Source organism: Nerophis lumbriciformis, linkage group LG01, assembly GCF_033978685.3.
Source record: "Nerophis lumbriciformis linkage group LG01, RoL_Nlum_v2.1, whole genome shotgun sequence".
In the NCBI taxonomy this organism is placed as follows: Eukaryota; Metazoa; Chordata; class Actinopteri; order Syngnathiformes; family Syngnathidae; genus Nerophis; species Nerophis lumbriciformis.
In genome coordinates this window covers 78,511,677-78,526,537 of record NC_084548.2, presented here as the reverse complement: position 1 = coordinate 78,526,537, position 14,861 = coordinate 78,511,677, and the positions used below count along the sequence as shown (strand labels likewise).

The following is a 14,861-nucleotide window of genomic DNA, read 5'->3' as shown; positions in this document are numbered from 1 at the left end:
AATGTGTGAAGGCTAAAACATGAGAAGGGAGACTGTTGAACAACTTAAGCAAGAATGGGAAAGAATTCCACTTCAAAAATGTGTCTCCTCAGTTCCCAAACCTTTACTGGGTGTTGTTAAAAGGAAAGGCCATGTAACACACTGGTAAAAATGCCTTTTCTGCAATGTGTTGCTGCCATTCAATTCTAAGTTGATGATTATTTGCAAAAAAGAAGAAAGTTTGTCAGTGTGAACATGAAATATCTTGTCTTTGCAGTCTATTCAATTGAATATAAGTTGAAAAGGATTTGTTGTATTCTCTTTTTATTTACCATTTACACAACCTGACAACTTCACTGCTTTTGGGCTTTTGTATTTTTGCATTATTTCTTGTGGGAAAAAGTAGTGTTTTTGTTTGATTGGTCTGGCATGTTGCAAGCGATGACTAACTAAAAAAAGAAGGTGAAATAAATGAGTTGTGTAATGTCTTCATGAGAATGTGAGTACAGCCCGTAAAGGTCACCACTTCCCCTCCTCGCTGTGTGCGTGCTTGCTGACCTCGAATGCCTTTAGAGCGTGTTCGTGTTCGAGTCTCTGCGGTGTCTTGGCTCATCTGAAAGAGGCACCGCACCAGTTGAGTTGACAGAAGCAGACCTGGAAAAGAGAGCAAGCCCGTCAACTAAAAGCTGCAACAGCATTTCCCACAAAGCAGAGTGGGTGAGTATTTCATGTGAGAGAAAACCTTGGTGGGATCATGAAGATCATGAGAAGAAACAAAAAGACTCTTCATTCCTCTAAAGGCTTAGTGGCCACATGCGTGGACAGCACCTTTTAGCTCTTTTTTTCCAAAATTGTGTACACTACTGAATTGGGGTCTTATGGCCACTTATGTGGACACTTATACTGCCATCTGGTGGTGTCAGAAGAGTATAACATACAATGGAATTTGGAGGAAAAAAAGTGTAAAAATAAGAATTAGCATGTCACTAAACATGAAGTACACGTTTGTGTACTTATGGACTAAGTACATCATATCAAAAGATGATTCTTAGTTTTTATTCTAATTAGGGTCCAATAAGCCCAAATAGCAAAGAGAAATAAAAATATCATGTAAAGAAACAGCTTGGGCCTTAAGAGGTTCCGAGGGAAGAAATGATGACTCATGTCTTTTGACAGCCACATTTGAAGGATGCACATTATCCTTGTATTTCTTTTTTTGTGATCAAAGGCGCTAACACCACTTAAGTATTGTTGAAGATATGCTAATATATTGAATATAAGCATAATATATTGAATATAAACATAATATATTGAATATAAGCATAATATATTGAAAATAAGCAAAGGTGGGCAGAGTAGCCAAAATGTAGGTAAGATTTAGGACTTATTTTCTGTCACGCGAAGGATGCACATTATCCTCTTATTTCTTTTTTTGTGCTAACCCCACTCAAGTATTGTTGAAGATATGCTAATATATTGAATATAAGGATAATATATTGATTATAAGCATAATATATTGAATATAAGCATAATATATTGAAAATAAGCAAAGGTGGGCAGAGTAGCCAAAATGTAGGTAAGATTTAGGACTTATTTTCTGTCACGCGAAGGATGCACATTATCCTCTTATTTCTTTTTTTGTGCTAACCCCACTCAAGTATTGTTGAAGATATGCTAATATATTGAATATAAGGATAATATATTGATTATAAGCATAATATATTGAATATAAGCATAATATATTGAATATAAACATAATATATTGAATATAAGCATAATATATTGAAAATAAGCAAAGGTGGGCAGAGTAGCCAAAATGTAGGTAAGATTTAGGACTTATTGTCTGTCACGCCCCTTTTTAAAGGACAAAATTGTTTTCACGCCTCCGCCCTGAAATGAATGTTTATTGTAGATCAGTGTTTTTCAACCACTGTGCCGCGGCACACTAGTGAGATGCAGTCTGGTGTGCCATGGGAGATGATCTAATTTCACCCATTTGGGTTAAAACTATTTTTTGCAAAGCAGTAATTATAGTCTGCAAATGATGTGTTGTTGTTGAGTGTCGGTGCTGTCTAGAGCTCGGCAGAGTAACCGTGTAATACTCTTCCATATCAGTAGGTGGCAGCAGGTAGCTAATTGCTTTGTAGATGTGGGAAACAGCGGGAGGCAGGGTGCAGGTAAAAAGGTGTCTAATGTTTAAACCAAAAATAAACATAAGGTGAGTGCCCCTAAGAAAAGGCATTGAAGCTTAGGGAAGGCTATGCGGAACCAAACTAAAACTGAACTTGCTACAAAGTAAACAAAAACAGAATGCTGGACGACAGCAAAAAGTACATCCGAACATGACACGACAATCAACAATGTCCCCACAAAGAAGGATAGCAACAAGTGAAATATTCTTGATTGCTAAAACAAAGTAGATGCGGGAAATATCGCTCAAAGGAAGACATGAAACTGCTACAGGAAAATACAAAAAAAGAGGAAAAGCCACCAAAATAGGAGCGCAAGACAAGAAGTAAAACACTACACACAGGAAAACAGCAAAAAAGTCCAAATAAGTCAGAGTATGATGTGACAGGTGGTGACAGTACACCTACTTTGAGACAAGAGCTATAGGGATGAAAAGTGTTGAGAATATCTACATGTTAAGAAACTCGGCTTTGGGCTTCACCATGATGTCTTGTTAGTAAACATAGACACGCCCCCTCCCACACACACACATACACGTACACACAGACAGCGCGGCGCGCCTCTTTCTTGTCGCCTCTTCTGCAGCGCTGCAATAAAACACACTCAGATCTTCAGTTTCTAGCCGATACTACATAAAAAATAACGTAAAATAACGCAGTAACGCATCATGTAGTAACAGTAACTGAGTTACTGAATATAAAAAATAACGCGTTAGATTACTAGTTACCGCCGAAAGTAACAGCGTTACAGTAACTTTGTAACGCATTAGTCCCAACACTGCTAATAAGTGACAAGTTTGGCACACAACAATGGCGACGAGGATGGAATAGTGTCCGTCTGGATTTGTTCAATGAAGAAAATGTGCCTTGGCTCCAATAAAGGTTGAAAAAGACTGTTGTAGATAGTTCACAAAGATAGTGAAGAACTATCTTTGAATCTTAGTAAAAGTCAAATAATGCTATTTGCTATAAAAGAGCATCATAGACAAATACAAATATACGGAGTAGACATTGAAAGGGTAAAAAAACTACATTTTTGGGTGTAATAATAGATGATCAAATCAACTGGAAATGTCATAAAAAATATGCAACATAATGTGGCAAGAAATCTGTCAATAATGAATAAAGCAAAATATGTTTTGGACCAAAAATCACTTTATGTTGTCTACTGCTCGCTAGTGTTAGCATGTCTGAGTTATTGTGCAGAAATAAGTACACTTCATTCACTAACTGTTACAAAACAGATTAGTTAGAATGTTGCTTACACTTTTTTTATTCAATCAAGAATATTGATTGTTAAAATTGCAAACGTCATTTGAAGCACAAAGCAAACTAGAACCTGCTAGTCAAGAATGTACAACAATTCTTCTCAGCTAAAGAGGAGGAATGGAACCTTAGAGGAAAAACTACCTAAAAAACATTTGTATGCACGTTAGAGATGCGCGGATAGGCAATTATTTCATCCGCAACCGCATCAGAAAGTCGTCAACCATCCGCAATCCACCCGATCTAACATTTGATCAGAACCGCATCCGCCTGCCATCCGCCCGTTGTTATATATCTAATATAGACGATGCAAGGCATTAGTGAGGTTATAAAGCTTTTGCCTGTTAAAGAAAAGAGACTGATCCAATGCAGCACAGACATTCGCGTGCCACGCTGTCACGACCCAGACGCACACCAGTGCGCAATCATATGGGAGCCGCGCTGAGCGCACCTCCAAGCGCGTCTCGCTGCCGGCGACGGCCGGGTATGGGCCCGACGCTCCAGCGCCATCCATTTTCAGGGCTAGTTGATTCGGCAGGTGGGTTGTTACACACTCCTTAGCGGGTTCCAACTTCCATGGCCACCGTCCTAGCTGCTGTCTATATCAACCAGGGTGAGCCCCACCCCTTTCGTGAGCGCACTGCGCGCGGAGTGACCCCTGTTACGCGCCCCCGGCAACAGGGGTGGCGGGCAGGTAAGCTGCGCGGGCGGAGCGCGCCGAGTGACCCCTGTTACGAGCCCCCGGCCACAGGGGTGGCGGGCAGGTAAGCTGCTTACCTGCTGCGCGTGACGCCGGCCGCGGCGAAGGCGGACGAGGCGGGGTGTCGGTGCGGTGGGCGCGGTGGTGACCCTGGACGTGCGTCGGGCCCTTCTCGCGGATCGCCTCAGCTACGGCTCCCGGTGGGGCCCTCTCGGGGGAAGGGGCCTCGGTCCCGGACCCCGGCGAGGCGTCGGGGGCCTTCTCCGCTCCGTAAAAGTGTCCATCTCTTTTTTTTTTCTTCTTCTGTTGTGGCATATGCTGCAGGTGCCTGCTGGTTTTTCGTATGTGGGTAACAACATTTAACTATGTATATATATTTACCAATTGGTTTAACTGCCACCCGCCTGAATCTATTTAAAATCTCATTTTTTTAAATTTCAATCGCCCGACCCGACCTGACCCGACCCGCTGATAAAATCTAATTTTTAAAAATTTCATCCGCCCGATTCGCGGATAATCCGCGGACTCCGCGGTTGTGCCCGCAAACCGCGCATCTCTAATGCACGTACAACATTTAAGACCTGTAGCATAATTGTGTGTGGAATGAAACTATGGAATGGATGAATAAACAAAAGTACTGATATGATCCACTTTAAGAGGTTGTTCAAATCAAAAGTGCTTACAAAGTACACAGAAGAAGAAGGATGAGAAATATGTTTTTGAAAATAAGATATTCTTCATCTCAGTATGTTTATCATCTCAAATCCCTTCACTGGCTTCCTGTTCCTCTCAGGGTTGAATACAAAGTCTCCCTACTAACTCACCAGTGCCTCCATGGAAATGCCCCCCTCTACCTCAAAGAACTGCTCACCACACCAGGCTAACCTCCTCTACTACACTACTAATAATCGGTTATCGGCCTCATTGACTACTAATAATCGATGTCGGCCTCATTGACTACTAATAATCGATATCGGCCTAATTGACTACTAATAATCGGTATCGGCCTCATTGACTACTAATAATCGGTATCGCCCTCATTGACTACTAATAATCTGTATCGGCCTCGTTGACTAATAATAATCGGTATCGGCCTCGTTTACTACTAATAATCGGTATCGGCCTCGTTTACTACTAATAATCGGTAGCGGCCTCATTGACTACTAATAATCGATATCGGCCTCGTTGACTACTAATAATCGGTATCGGCCTCGTTGACTACTAATAATCGGTATCGGCCTCGTTGACTACTAATAATCGGTATCGGCCTCGTTGACTACTAATAATCGGTATCGGCCTCGTTGACTACTAATAATCGGTATCGGCCTCGTTTACTACTAATAATCGGTAGCGGCCTCATTGACTACTAATAATCGATATCGGCCTCGTTGACTACTAATAATCGGTATCGGCCTCGTTGACTACTAATAATCGGTATCGGCCTCGTTGACTACTAATAATCGTATCGGCCTCATTGACTACTAATAATCGTATCGGCCTCATTGACTACTAATAATCGTATCGGCCTCATTGACTACTAATAATTGTATCGGCCTCATTGACTACTAATAATCGGTTATCGGCCTCATTGACTACTAATAATCGATGTCGGCCTCATTGACTACTAATAATCGATATCGGCCTAATTGACTACTAATAATCGGTATCGGCCTCATTGACTACTAATAATCGGTATCGCCCTCATTGACTACTAATAATCTGTATCGGCCTCGTTGACTAATAATAATCGGTATCGGCCTCGTTTACTACTAATAATCGGTATCGGCCTCGTTTACTACTAATAATCGGTAGCGGCCTCATTGACTACTAATAATCGATATCGGCCTCGTTGACTACTAATAATCGGTATCGGCCTCGTTGACTACTAATAATCGGTATCGGCCTCGTTGACTACTAATAATCGGTATCGGCCTCGTTGACTACTAATAATCGGTATCGGCCTCGTTGACTACTAATAATCGGTATCGGCCTCGTTGACTACTAATAATCGGTATCGGCCTCATTGACTACTAATAATCGGTATCGGCCTCATTGACTACTAATAATCGGTATCGGCCTCATTGACTACTAATAATCGGTATCGGCCTCGTTGACTACTAATAATCGGTATCGGCCTCGTTTACTACTAATAATCGGTAGCGGCCTCATTGACTACTAATAATCGGTATCCGCCTCATTGACTACTAATAATCGGTATCGGCCTCATTGACTACTAATAATCGGTATCGGCCTCATTGACTACTAATAATTGTATCAGCCTCATTGACTACTAATAATCGCATCGGCCTCATTGACTACTAATAATCGGTATCGGCCTCATTGACTACTAATAATCGTATCGGTCTCATTGACTACTAATAATCGGTATCGGCCTCATTGACTACTAATAATCGGTATCCGCCTCATTGACTACTAATAATCGGTATCGGCCTCATTGACTACTAATAATCGGTATCGGCCTCATTGACTACTAATAATCGGTATCCGCCTCATTGACTACTAATAATCGATATTGGCCTCATTGACTACTAATAATCGGTATCCGCCTCATTGACTACTAATAATCGGTATCGGCCTCATTGACTACTAATAATCGGTATCGGCCTCGTTGACTACTAATAATCGTATCGACCTCATTGACTACTAATAATCGTATCGGCCTCATTGACTACTAATAATCGGTATCGGCCTCATTGACTACTAATAATCGGTATCGGCCTCATTGACTACTAATAATCGGTATCGGCCTCATTGACTACTAATAATCGGTATCGGCCTCATTGACTACTAATAATCGATATTGGCCTCATTGACTACTAATAATCGGTATCCGCCTCATTGACTACTAATAATCGGTATCGGCCTCATTGACTACTAATAATCGGTATCGGCCTCGTTGACTACTAATAATCGTATCGACCTCATTGACTACTAATAATCGTATCGGCCTCATTGACTACTAATAATCGGTATCCGCCTCATTGACTACTAATAATCGATATCGGCCTCATTGACTACTAATAATCGGTATCAGCCTCATTGACTACTAATAATCGGTATCCGCCTCATTGACTACTAATAATCGGTATCGGCCTCATTGACTACTAATAATCGGTATCCGCCTCATTGACTACTAATAATCGGTATCGGCCTCATTGACTACTAATAATCGGTATCGGCCTCATTGACTACGAATAATCCGTACCGGCCTCATTGACTACTAATAATCGGTATCGGCCTCATTGACTACTAATAATCGGTATCGGCCTCATTGACTACGAATAATCCGTACCGGCCTCATTGACTACTAATAATCGGTATCCGCCTCATTGACTACTAATAATCGGTATCGGCCTCATTGACTACTAATAATCGAAATCGGCCTCATTGACTACTAATAATCGGTATCGGCCTCATTGACTACTAATAATCGGTATCCGCCTCATTGACTACTAATAATCGGTATCGGCCTCATTGACTACTAATAATCGGTATCAACCTCATTGACTACTAATAATCGGTATCCGCCTCATTGACTACTAATAATCGATATCGGCCTCATTGACTACTAATAATCGGTATCTGCCTCGTTGACTACTAATAATCGTATCGGCCTCATTGACTACTAATAATCGATATCGGCCTCATTGACTACTAATAATCGGTATCTGCCTCGTTGACTACTAATAATCGTATCGGCCTCATTGACTACTAATAATCGGTATCGGCCTCATTGACTACTAATAATCGGTATCGGCCTCATTGACTACTAATAATCGGTATCGGCCTCATTGACTACTAATAATCGGTATCCGCCTCATTGACTACTAATAATCGGTATCGGCCTCATTGACTACTAATAATCGGTATCGGCCTCATTGACTACGAATAATCCGTACCGGCCTCATTGACTACTAATAATCGGTATCGGCCTCATTGACTACTAATAATCGGTATCGGCCTCATTGACTACGAATAATCCGTACCGGCCTCATTGACTACTAATAATCGGTATCCGCCTCATTGACTACTAATAATCGGTATCGGCCTCATTGACTACTAATAATCGAAATCGGCCTCATTGACTACTAATAATCGGTATCGGCCTCATTGACTACTAATAATCGGTATCCGCCTCATTGACTACTAATAATCGGTATCGGCCTCATTGACTACTAATAATCGGTATCAACCTCATTGACTACTAATAATCGGTATCCGCCTCATTGACTACTAGTAATTTTTTGTTCAAATAAAGACAATAATGACATTTTTTGTGGTCCCCTTTATTTAGAAAAGTATAGAAAAGTATGGAAATACACAGCAACTTGGAATAACACTTTTCAAAGTAACACTTCCACTCAGCATTTGCATTCAAACCAGAACTGTCCAAACTTTTTGCTCTGGGGGCGGAGTTGGGCTAAAACTAAATGTACAAGGGCCAAAAGCCGACTGTCGGAGTACATATTATATTGATGTATCATTAATAATTCATATCATTGTGTATTAAGAGAATGTGAAAGTTTGGCTCCGACATTGTTTACTTCCGTGACAAACTCATTAAAGTTTTGTAATCAATCAGAAATATTAAGCGGCTAAAATGCAGCAAACATGGATAAGTGTAGAGAGTGTTTAGCATTTTTCCCATCATGCTTTGTAACGGCTTTAAATGGGGTAATTCTGATTTTGTACACAATGCATGGATGTGTTTTGTAACACCAACAACATTAGTGTTACATTGTGCTATGTGGGACCATTTTGTGTCGTTTGATTATTTTATTTTGCACCATGACTAAGGAAGGTTGTTTGCCTTAGGTCATAAAAGTCAATGCTGTGCTTGATAACAGTCAAAGCATGATAATTAATTTTTTTGCACCATGACTAAGGAAGGTTGTTTGCATTAGGTAATAAAGGTAAATGCTGCGCTCGGTAACAGTCAAAGCATGATAATTATTATTTTTGCACCATGACTAAGGAAGGTTGTTTGCATTAGGTCATAAAAGTGAATGATGCGCTTGGTGACAGTCAAAGCATGATAAGTCTTTTTTTTGCACCATGACTAGGGCAGGTTGTTCACATTAGGTCATAAAAGTAAATGCTGATCGTTAAATGATCAGTTTCCAGTTTATTGTCCATTTCTAAGATGGTAAGAACGAGGCGTACCGTGCCACACTTATTATTGTTATTTATTGTTGATTTCTAGGCCGGTAAGAATGAAGCGTACCGTGCCGTGCCACACTTATTGTTATTTGTTGTCATTTATTGTTGATTTCTAGGCCGGTAAGAACGAAGCGTGCCGTGCCGTGCCGTGTCACACTTATTATTGTTATTTGTTGTTATTTATTGTTGATTTCTAGGCCGGGAAGAACGAGGCGTACTGTGCCGTGCCACACTTATCATTGTTATTTATTGGTTTCTAGGCCGGTAAGAACGAGGCGTACCGTGCCTTACTTATTATTGTTATTTGTTGTTGATTTCTAGGCCGAGGCGTACCGTGCCATACTTATTATTATTTATTGTTATTTATTGTTGATTTCTAAAAGGTAAATGCTGCGCTCGGTAACAGTCAAAGCATGATAATTATTTTTTTTGCACCATGACTAAGGAAGGTTGTTTGCATTAGGTCATAAAAGTGAATGCTGCGCTTAGTGACAGTCAAAGCATGATAATTCTTTTTTTTTTTGCACCATGACTAGGGCAGGTTGTTCGCATTAGGTCATAAAAGTAAATGCTGATCGTTAAATGATCAGTTTCCAGTTTATTGTCCATTTCTAAGATGGTAAGAACGAGGCGTACCGTGCCGTGACACACTTATTATTGTTATTTATTGTTGATTTCTAGGCCGGTAAGAATGAAGCGTACCGTGCCGTGCCACACTTATTGTTATTTGTTGTCATTTATTGTTGATTTCTAGGCCGGTAAGAACGAAGCGTGCCGTGCCGTGTCACACTTATTATTGTTATTTGTTGTTATTTATTGTTGATTTCTAGGCCGGGAAGAACGAGGCGTACTGTGCCGTGCCACACTTATCATTGTTATTTATTGGTTTCTAGGCCGGTAAGAACGAGGCGTACCGTGCCTTACTTATTATTGTTATTTGTTGTTGATTTCTAGGCCGAGGCGTACCGTGCCACACTTATTATTGTTATTTATTGATTTCTAGGCCGGTAAGAACGAGGCGTACCGTGCCATACTTATTATTGTTTTTTTTTTGTTGATTTCTAGGCTGAGGCGTACCGTGCCACACTTATTATTGTTATTTGTTGTTATTTATTGTTGATTTCTAGGCCGGTAAGAATGAAGCGTACCGTGCCGTGCCACACTTATTGTTATTTGTTGTCATTTATTGTTGATTTCTAGGCCGGTAAGAACGAAGCGTGCCGTGCCGTGTCACACTTATTATTGTTATTTGTTGTTATTTATTGTTGATTTCTAGGCCGGGAAGAACGAGGCGTACTGTGCCGTGCCACACTTATCATTGTTATTTATTGGTTTCTAGGCCGGTAAGAACGAGGCGTACCGTGCCTTACTTATTATTGTTATTTGTTGTTGATTTCTAGGCCGAGGCGTACCGTGCCACACTTATTATTGTTATTTATTGATTTCTAGGCCGGTAAGAACGAGGCGTACCGTGCCATACTTATTATTGTTTTTTTTTTGTTGATTTCTAGGCTGAGGCGTACCGTGCCACACCACACTTCTTATTGTGATTTATTGACTTCTAGACCGGTAAGAACGAGGCGTACCGTGCCATACTTATTATTATTTATTGTTGATTTCTAGGCCAGTAAGAACGAGGCGTACCATGCCACACTTATTATTGTTATTTGTTGTTATTTATTGTTGATTTCTAGGCCGGTAACAACGAGGTGTGTTGTGCCGTGCCACACTTATCATTGTTATTACTTATTATTGTTATTTGTTGTTATTTATTGTTGATTTCTAGGCCGGGAAGAACGAAGCGTACCATGCCGTGCCGTGCCACACTTATTATTGTTATTTATTGATTTCTAGGCCGGTAAGAACGAGGCGTACCGTGCCATACTTATTATTGGGTTTTTTTGTTGATTTCTAGGCTGAGGCGTACCGTGCCACACTTATTATTGTTATTTATTGATTTCTAGGCCGGTAAGAACGAGGCGTACCGTGCCATACTTATTATTGTTTTTTTTTTGTTGATTTCTAGGCTGAGGCGTACCGTGCCACACCACACTTCTTATTGTGATTTATTGACTTCTAGACCGGTAAGAACGAGGCGTACCGTGCCATACTTATTATTATTTATTGTTGATTTCTAGGCCGGTAAGAACGAAGCGTGCCGTGCCATACTTATTATTGTTATTTGTTGTTATTTATTGTTTATTTCTAGGCCGGGAAGAACGAAGCGTGCCATGCCGTGCCGTGCCACACTTATTATTGTTATTTGTTGTTATTTATTGTTGATTTCTAGGCCGGTAACAACGAGGCGTGCCGTGCCGTGACACACTTATTGTTATTTATTGTTGATTTCTAGGCCGAGGCGTACCGTGCCACACTTATTATTGTTATTTATTGACTTCTAGACCGGTAAGAACGAGGCGTACCGTGCCATACTTATTATTATTTATTGTTGATTTGTAGGCCGGGAAGAACGAAGCGTGCCGTGTCGTGCCGTGTCACACTTACTATTGTTATTTGTTGTTATTTATTGTTGATTTCTAGGCCGGGAAGAACGAGGCGTACTGTGCCGTGCCACACTTATCATTGTTATTTATTGGTTTCTAGGCCGGTAAGAACGAGGCGTACCGTGCCTTACTTATTATTGTTATTTGTTGTTGATTTCTAGGCCGAGGCGTACCGTGCCACACTTATTATTGTTATTTATTGATTTCTAGGCCGGTAAGAACGAGGCGTACCGTGCCATACTTATTATTGTTTTTTTTTGTTGATTTCTAGGCTGAGGCGTACCGTGCCGTGCCACACCACACTTCTTATTGTTATTTATTGACTTCTAGACCGGTAAGAACGAGGCGTACCGTGCCATACTTATTATTATTTATTGTTATTTCTTGTTGATTTCTAGGCCGGTAAGAACGAAGTGTGCCGTGCCATACTTATTATTGTCATTTGTTGTTATTTATTGTTGATTTCTAGGCCGGGAAGAACGAAGCGTGCCATGCCGTGCCGTGCCACACTTATTATTGTTATTTGTTGTTATTTATTGTTGATTTCTAGGCGGTAACAACGAGGCGTGCCGTGCCGTGACACACTTATTGTTATTTATTGTTGATTTCTAGGCCGGTAAGAACGAAGCATGCCGTGCCATACTTATTATTGTTATTTGTTGTTATTTATTGTTTATTTCTAGGCCGGCAAGAACGAAGCGTGCCATGCCGTGCCGTGCCACACTTATTATTGTTATTTGTTGTTATTTATTGTTGATTTCTAGGCCGGTAACAACGAGGCGTGCCGTGCCGTGACACACTTATTGTTATTTATTGTTGATTTCTAGGCCGGTAAGAATGAAGCATGCCGTTCCATACTTATTATTTTTATTTGTTGTTATTTATTGTTGATTTCTAGGCCGGTAAGAACGAAGCATGCCATGCCACACTTATTATTATTTGTTGTTAGTTATTGTTGATTTCTAGGCCAGTAACAACGAGGCGTGCCGTGCCGTGACACACTTATTGTTATTTATTGTTGATTTCTAGGCCGAGGCGTACCGTGCCACACTTATTATTATTTGTTGTTATTTATTGTTGATTTCTAGGCCAGTAACAACGAGGCGTGCCGTGCCGTGCCGTGTCACACTTATTATTGTTATTTGTTGTTATTTATTGTTGATTTCTAGGCCGGGAAGAACGAAGCGTGCCATGCCGTGCCGTGCCACACTTATTATTGTTATTTATTGTTGATTTCTAGGCCGGTAACAACGAGGCGTGCCGTGCCGTGACACACTTATTGTTATTTATTGTTGATTTCTAGGCCAAGGCGTACCGTGCCACACTTATTATTGTTATTTATTGATTTCTAGGCCAGAACGAGGCGTACCATGCCACACTTATTATTGTTATTTATTGTTGATTTCTAGGCCAGTAACAACAAGGCGTGCCGTGCCGTGACACACTTATTGTTATTTATTGTTGATTTATAGGCCGGTAAGAACGAAGCGTGCCGTGCCATACTTATTATTGTTATTTGTTGTTATTTATTGTTTATTTCTAGGCCGGGAAGAACGAAGTGTGCCATGCCGTGCTGTGCCACACTTATTATTGTTATTTGTTGTTATTTATTGTTGATTTCTAGGCCGGTAAGAACGAAGCATGCCATGCCGTGCCACACTTATTATTATTTGTTGTTAGTTATTGTTGATTTCTAGGCCAGTAACAACGAGGCGTGCCGTGCCGTGACACACTTATTGTTATTTATTGTTGATTTCTAGGCCGAGGCGTACCGTGCCACACTTCTTATTGTTATTTATTGACTTCTAGGCCGGTAAGAACGAGGCGTACCGTGCCACACTTATTATTATTGTTATTTATTGTTGATTTCTAGGCCGTGCCGTGCCGTGCCACACTTCTTATTGGCACGCAGTCGCCATTGTTGTCCATCGGCAGGAGTAAATCTCCTCTGAAAGCCCGGCGACCTGACGTCAAATGTGGCGTCAAAGCGTCTCGGCGGAAGAAGAGGGACGATCGAGGCAGAATTGGTTTGGAAGACAACATGATCGCGTCTCTTTGTGAGAGAAATGAAGCTTAGCTTACCTTAGATGGAGACTAATGCCCTCCCCTCCCCCTCCTCGCCCTCGCCCTCGTCCTCGTCGACATCCTCACGCGCCGACGTTTAATGGAGCGTCCGAGCTTCAGAAGTTGGCCTTCATGTCCGATCAGGCCTGCGGGAAAAGAGCAGCCGTGCGCGGCCAAGAAGTCCACACTTGACGGCCAACACTTGATGGACACTCCAACCTTCAGCACCATGGACAGAAGCCTCGCCTCTCTATCGCCCCCTCTGGCTACTCGGCGGAACTGCAGTCACAAAAAAAAAAAAAAAAAAAAAAAAACATTTAAAGAGTCCAATTTGTCCGATTTAAATGGTCACTTTTCGATCATCTTTTCTTTCACTTGCTTTGTTTTAGTGAGTATTCGACTTACTTATGAGATATAAAACATGATGTTCCGATGTGAGGTATAAAACATGATGTTCCATTGCTGCAAATGGCCAAATGCCCGGATGTGTTCAAACTCCGCCCGTTTTGGCCGAGTCAGTGGAACACGCGCCAATATTTTCAGTCCGTGCTAGAACAACACGCACCAACTTTAGTTCCGCCACCCGCAGAAATAAAGCTTTTTAAAAATATGTCCTTAGTGTACCCTCCGAAAATACTATTGCTGCAATAAATCCACAGCAAATAAGCATTTATATACCTAGAAATATTTCCGAATGTAATAGTGTACATTTATTTTAAGAGGATGTCAGAGGTTGGCTGAAAGACAAAGGTAGAGATATATCCCCATTCACAATAGAATAGGCTAGATGTGACATATTCATAAAAGATAGTTATCTAAAATGATTATTAATATTATGCTGCAAGATAACATTTTCATTCATAAAAGTCGATTTATTAAAGTGACCCATTACCATCGAAATTATTAATAAAATACTTGGAAAATAGTTAAAAAAAAAAAAAAAAATCCTTTAAATTATTTTCTTTATTTGAAGAATTT

At 40.8% G+C, this 14,861-nt stretch overlaps 1 protein-coding gene and 1 long non-coding RNA gene across 10 annotated transcripts in view; one reads left to right on the top strand and one right to left on the bottom strand.

The window, feature by feature from the left end:
* Positions 1-14,152, bottom strand: part of LOC133615077 (myelin transcription factor 1-like) — an 83,197-nt gene extending 69,045 nt beyond the window's left edge. For 6 of the 8 annotated variants that reach the window (XM_061973425.2, XM_061973432.2, XM_061973458.2 and 3 more), the window contains exons 1-2: positions 13,902-14,152; positions 538-633 (exon numbers count right to left, since the gene is read on the bottom strand). In XM_061973425.2, coding sequence (XP_061829409.2) covers positions 538-592 — 55 coding nt within the window. In that variant the 5' untranslated portion in view covers positions 593-633; positions 13,902-14,152. The remainder of the gene's footprint in view (positions 1-537; positions 634-13,901) is intronic. The other 2 variants (XM_061973449.2, XM_061973481.2) reach the window with 1 other exon arrangement.
* Positions 1-14,861, top strand: part of LOC140679430 (uncharacterized) — a 55,239-nt gene that overhangs the window by 36,996 nt on the left and 3,382 nt on the right. The gene's annotated exons all lie outside the window — the stretch shown is intronic.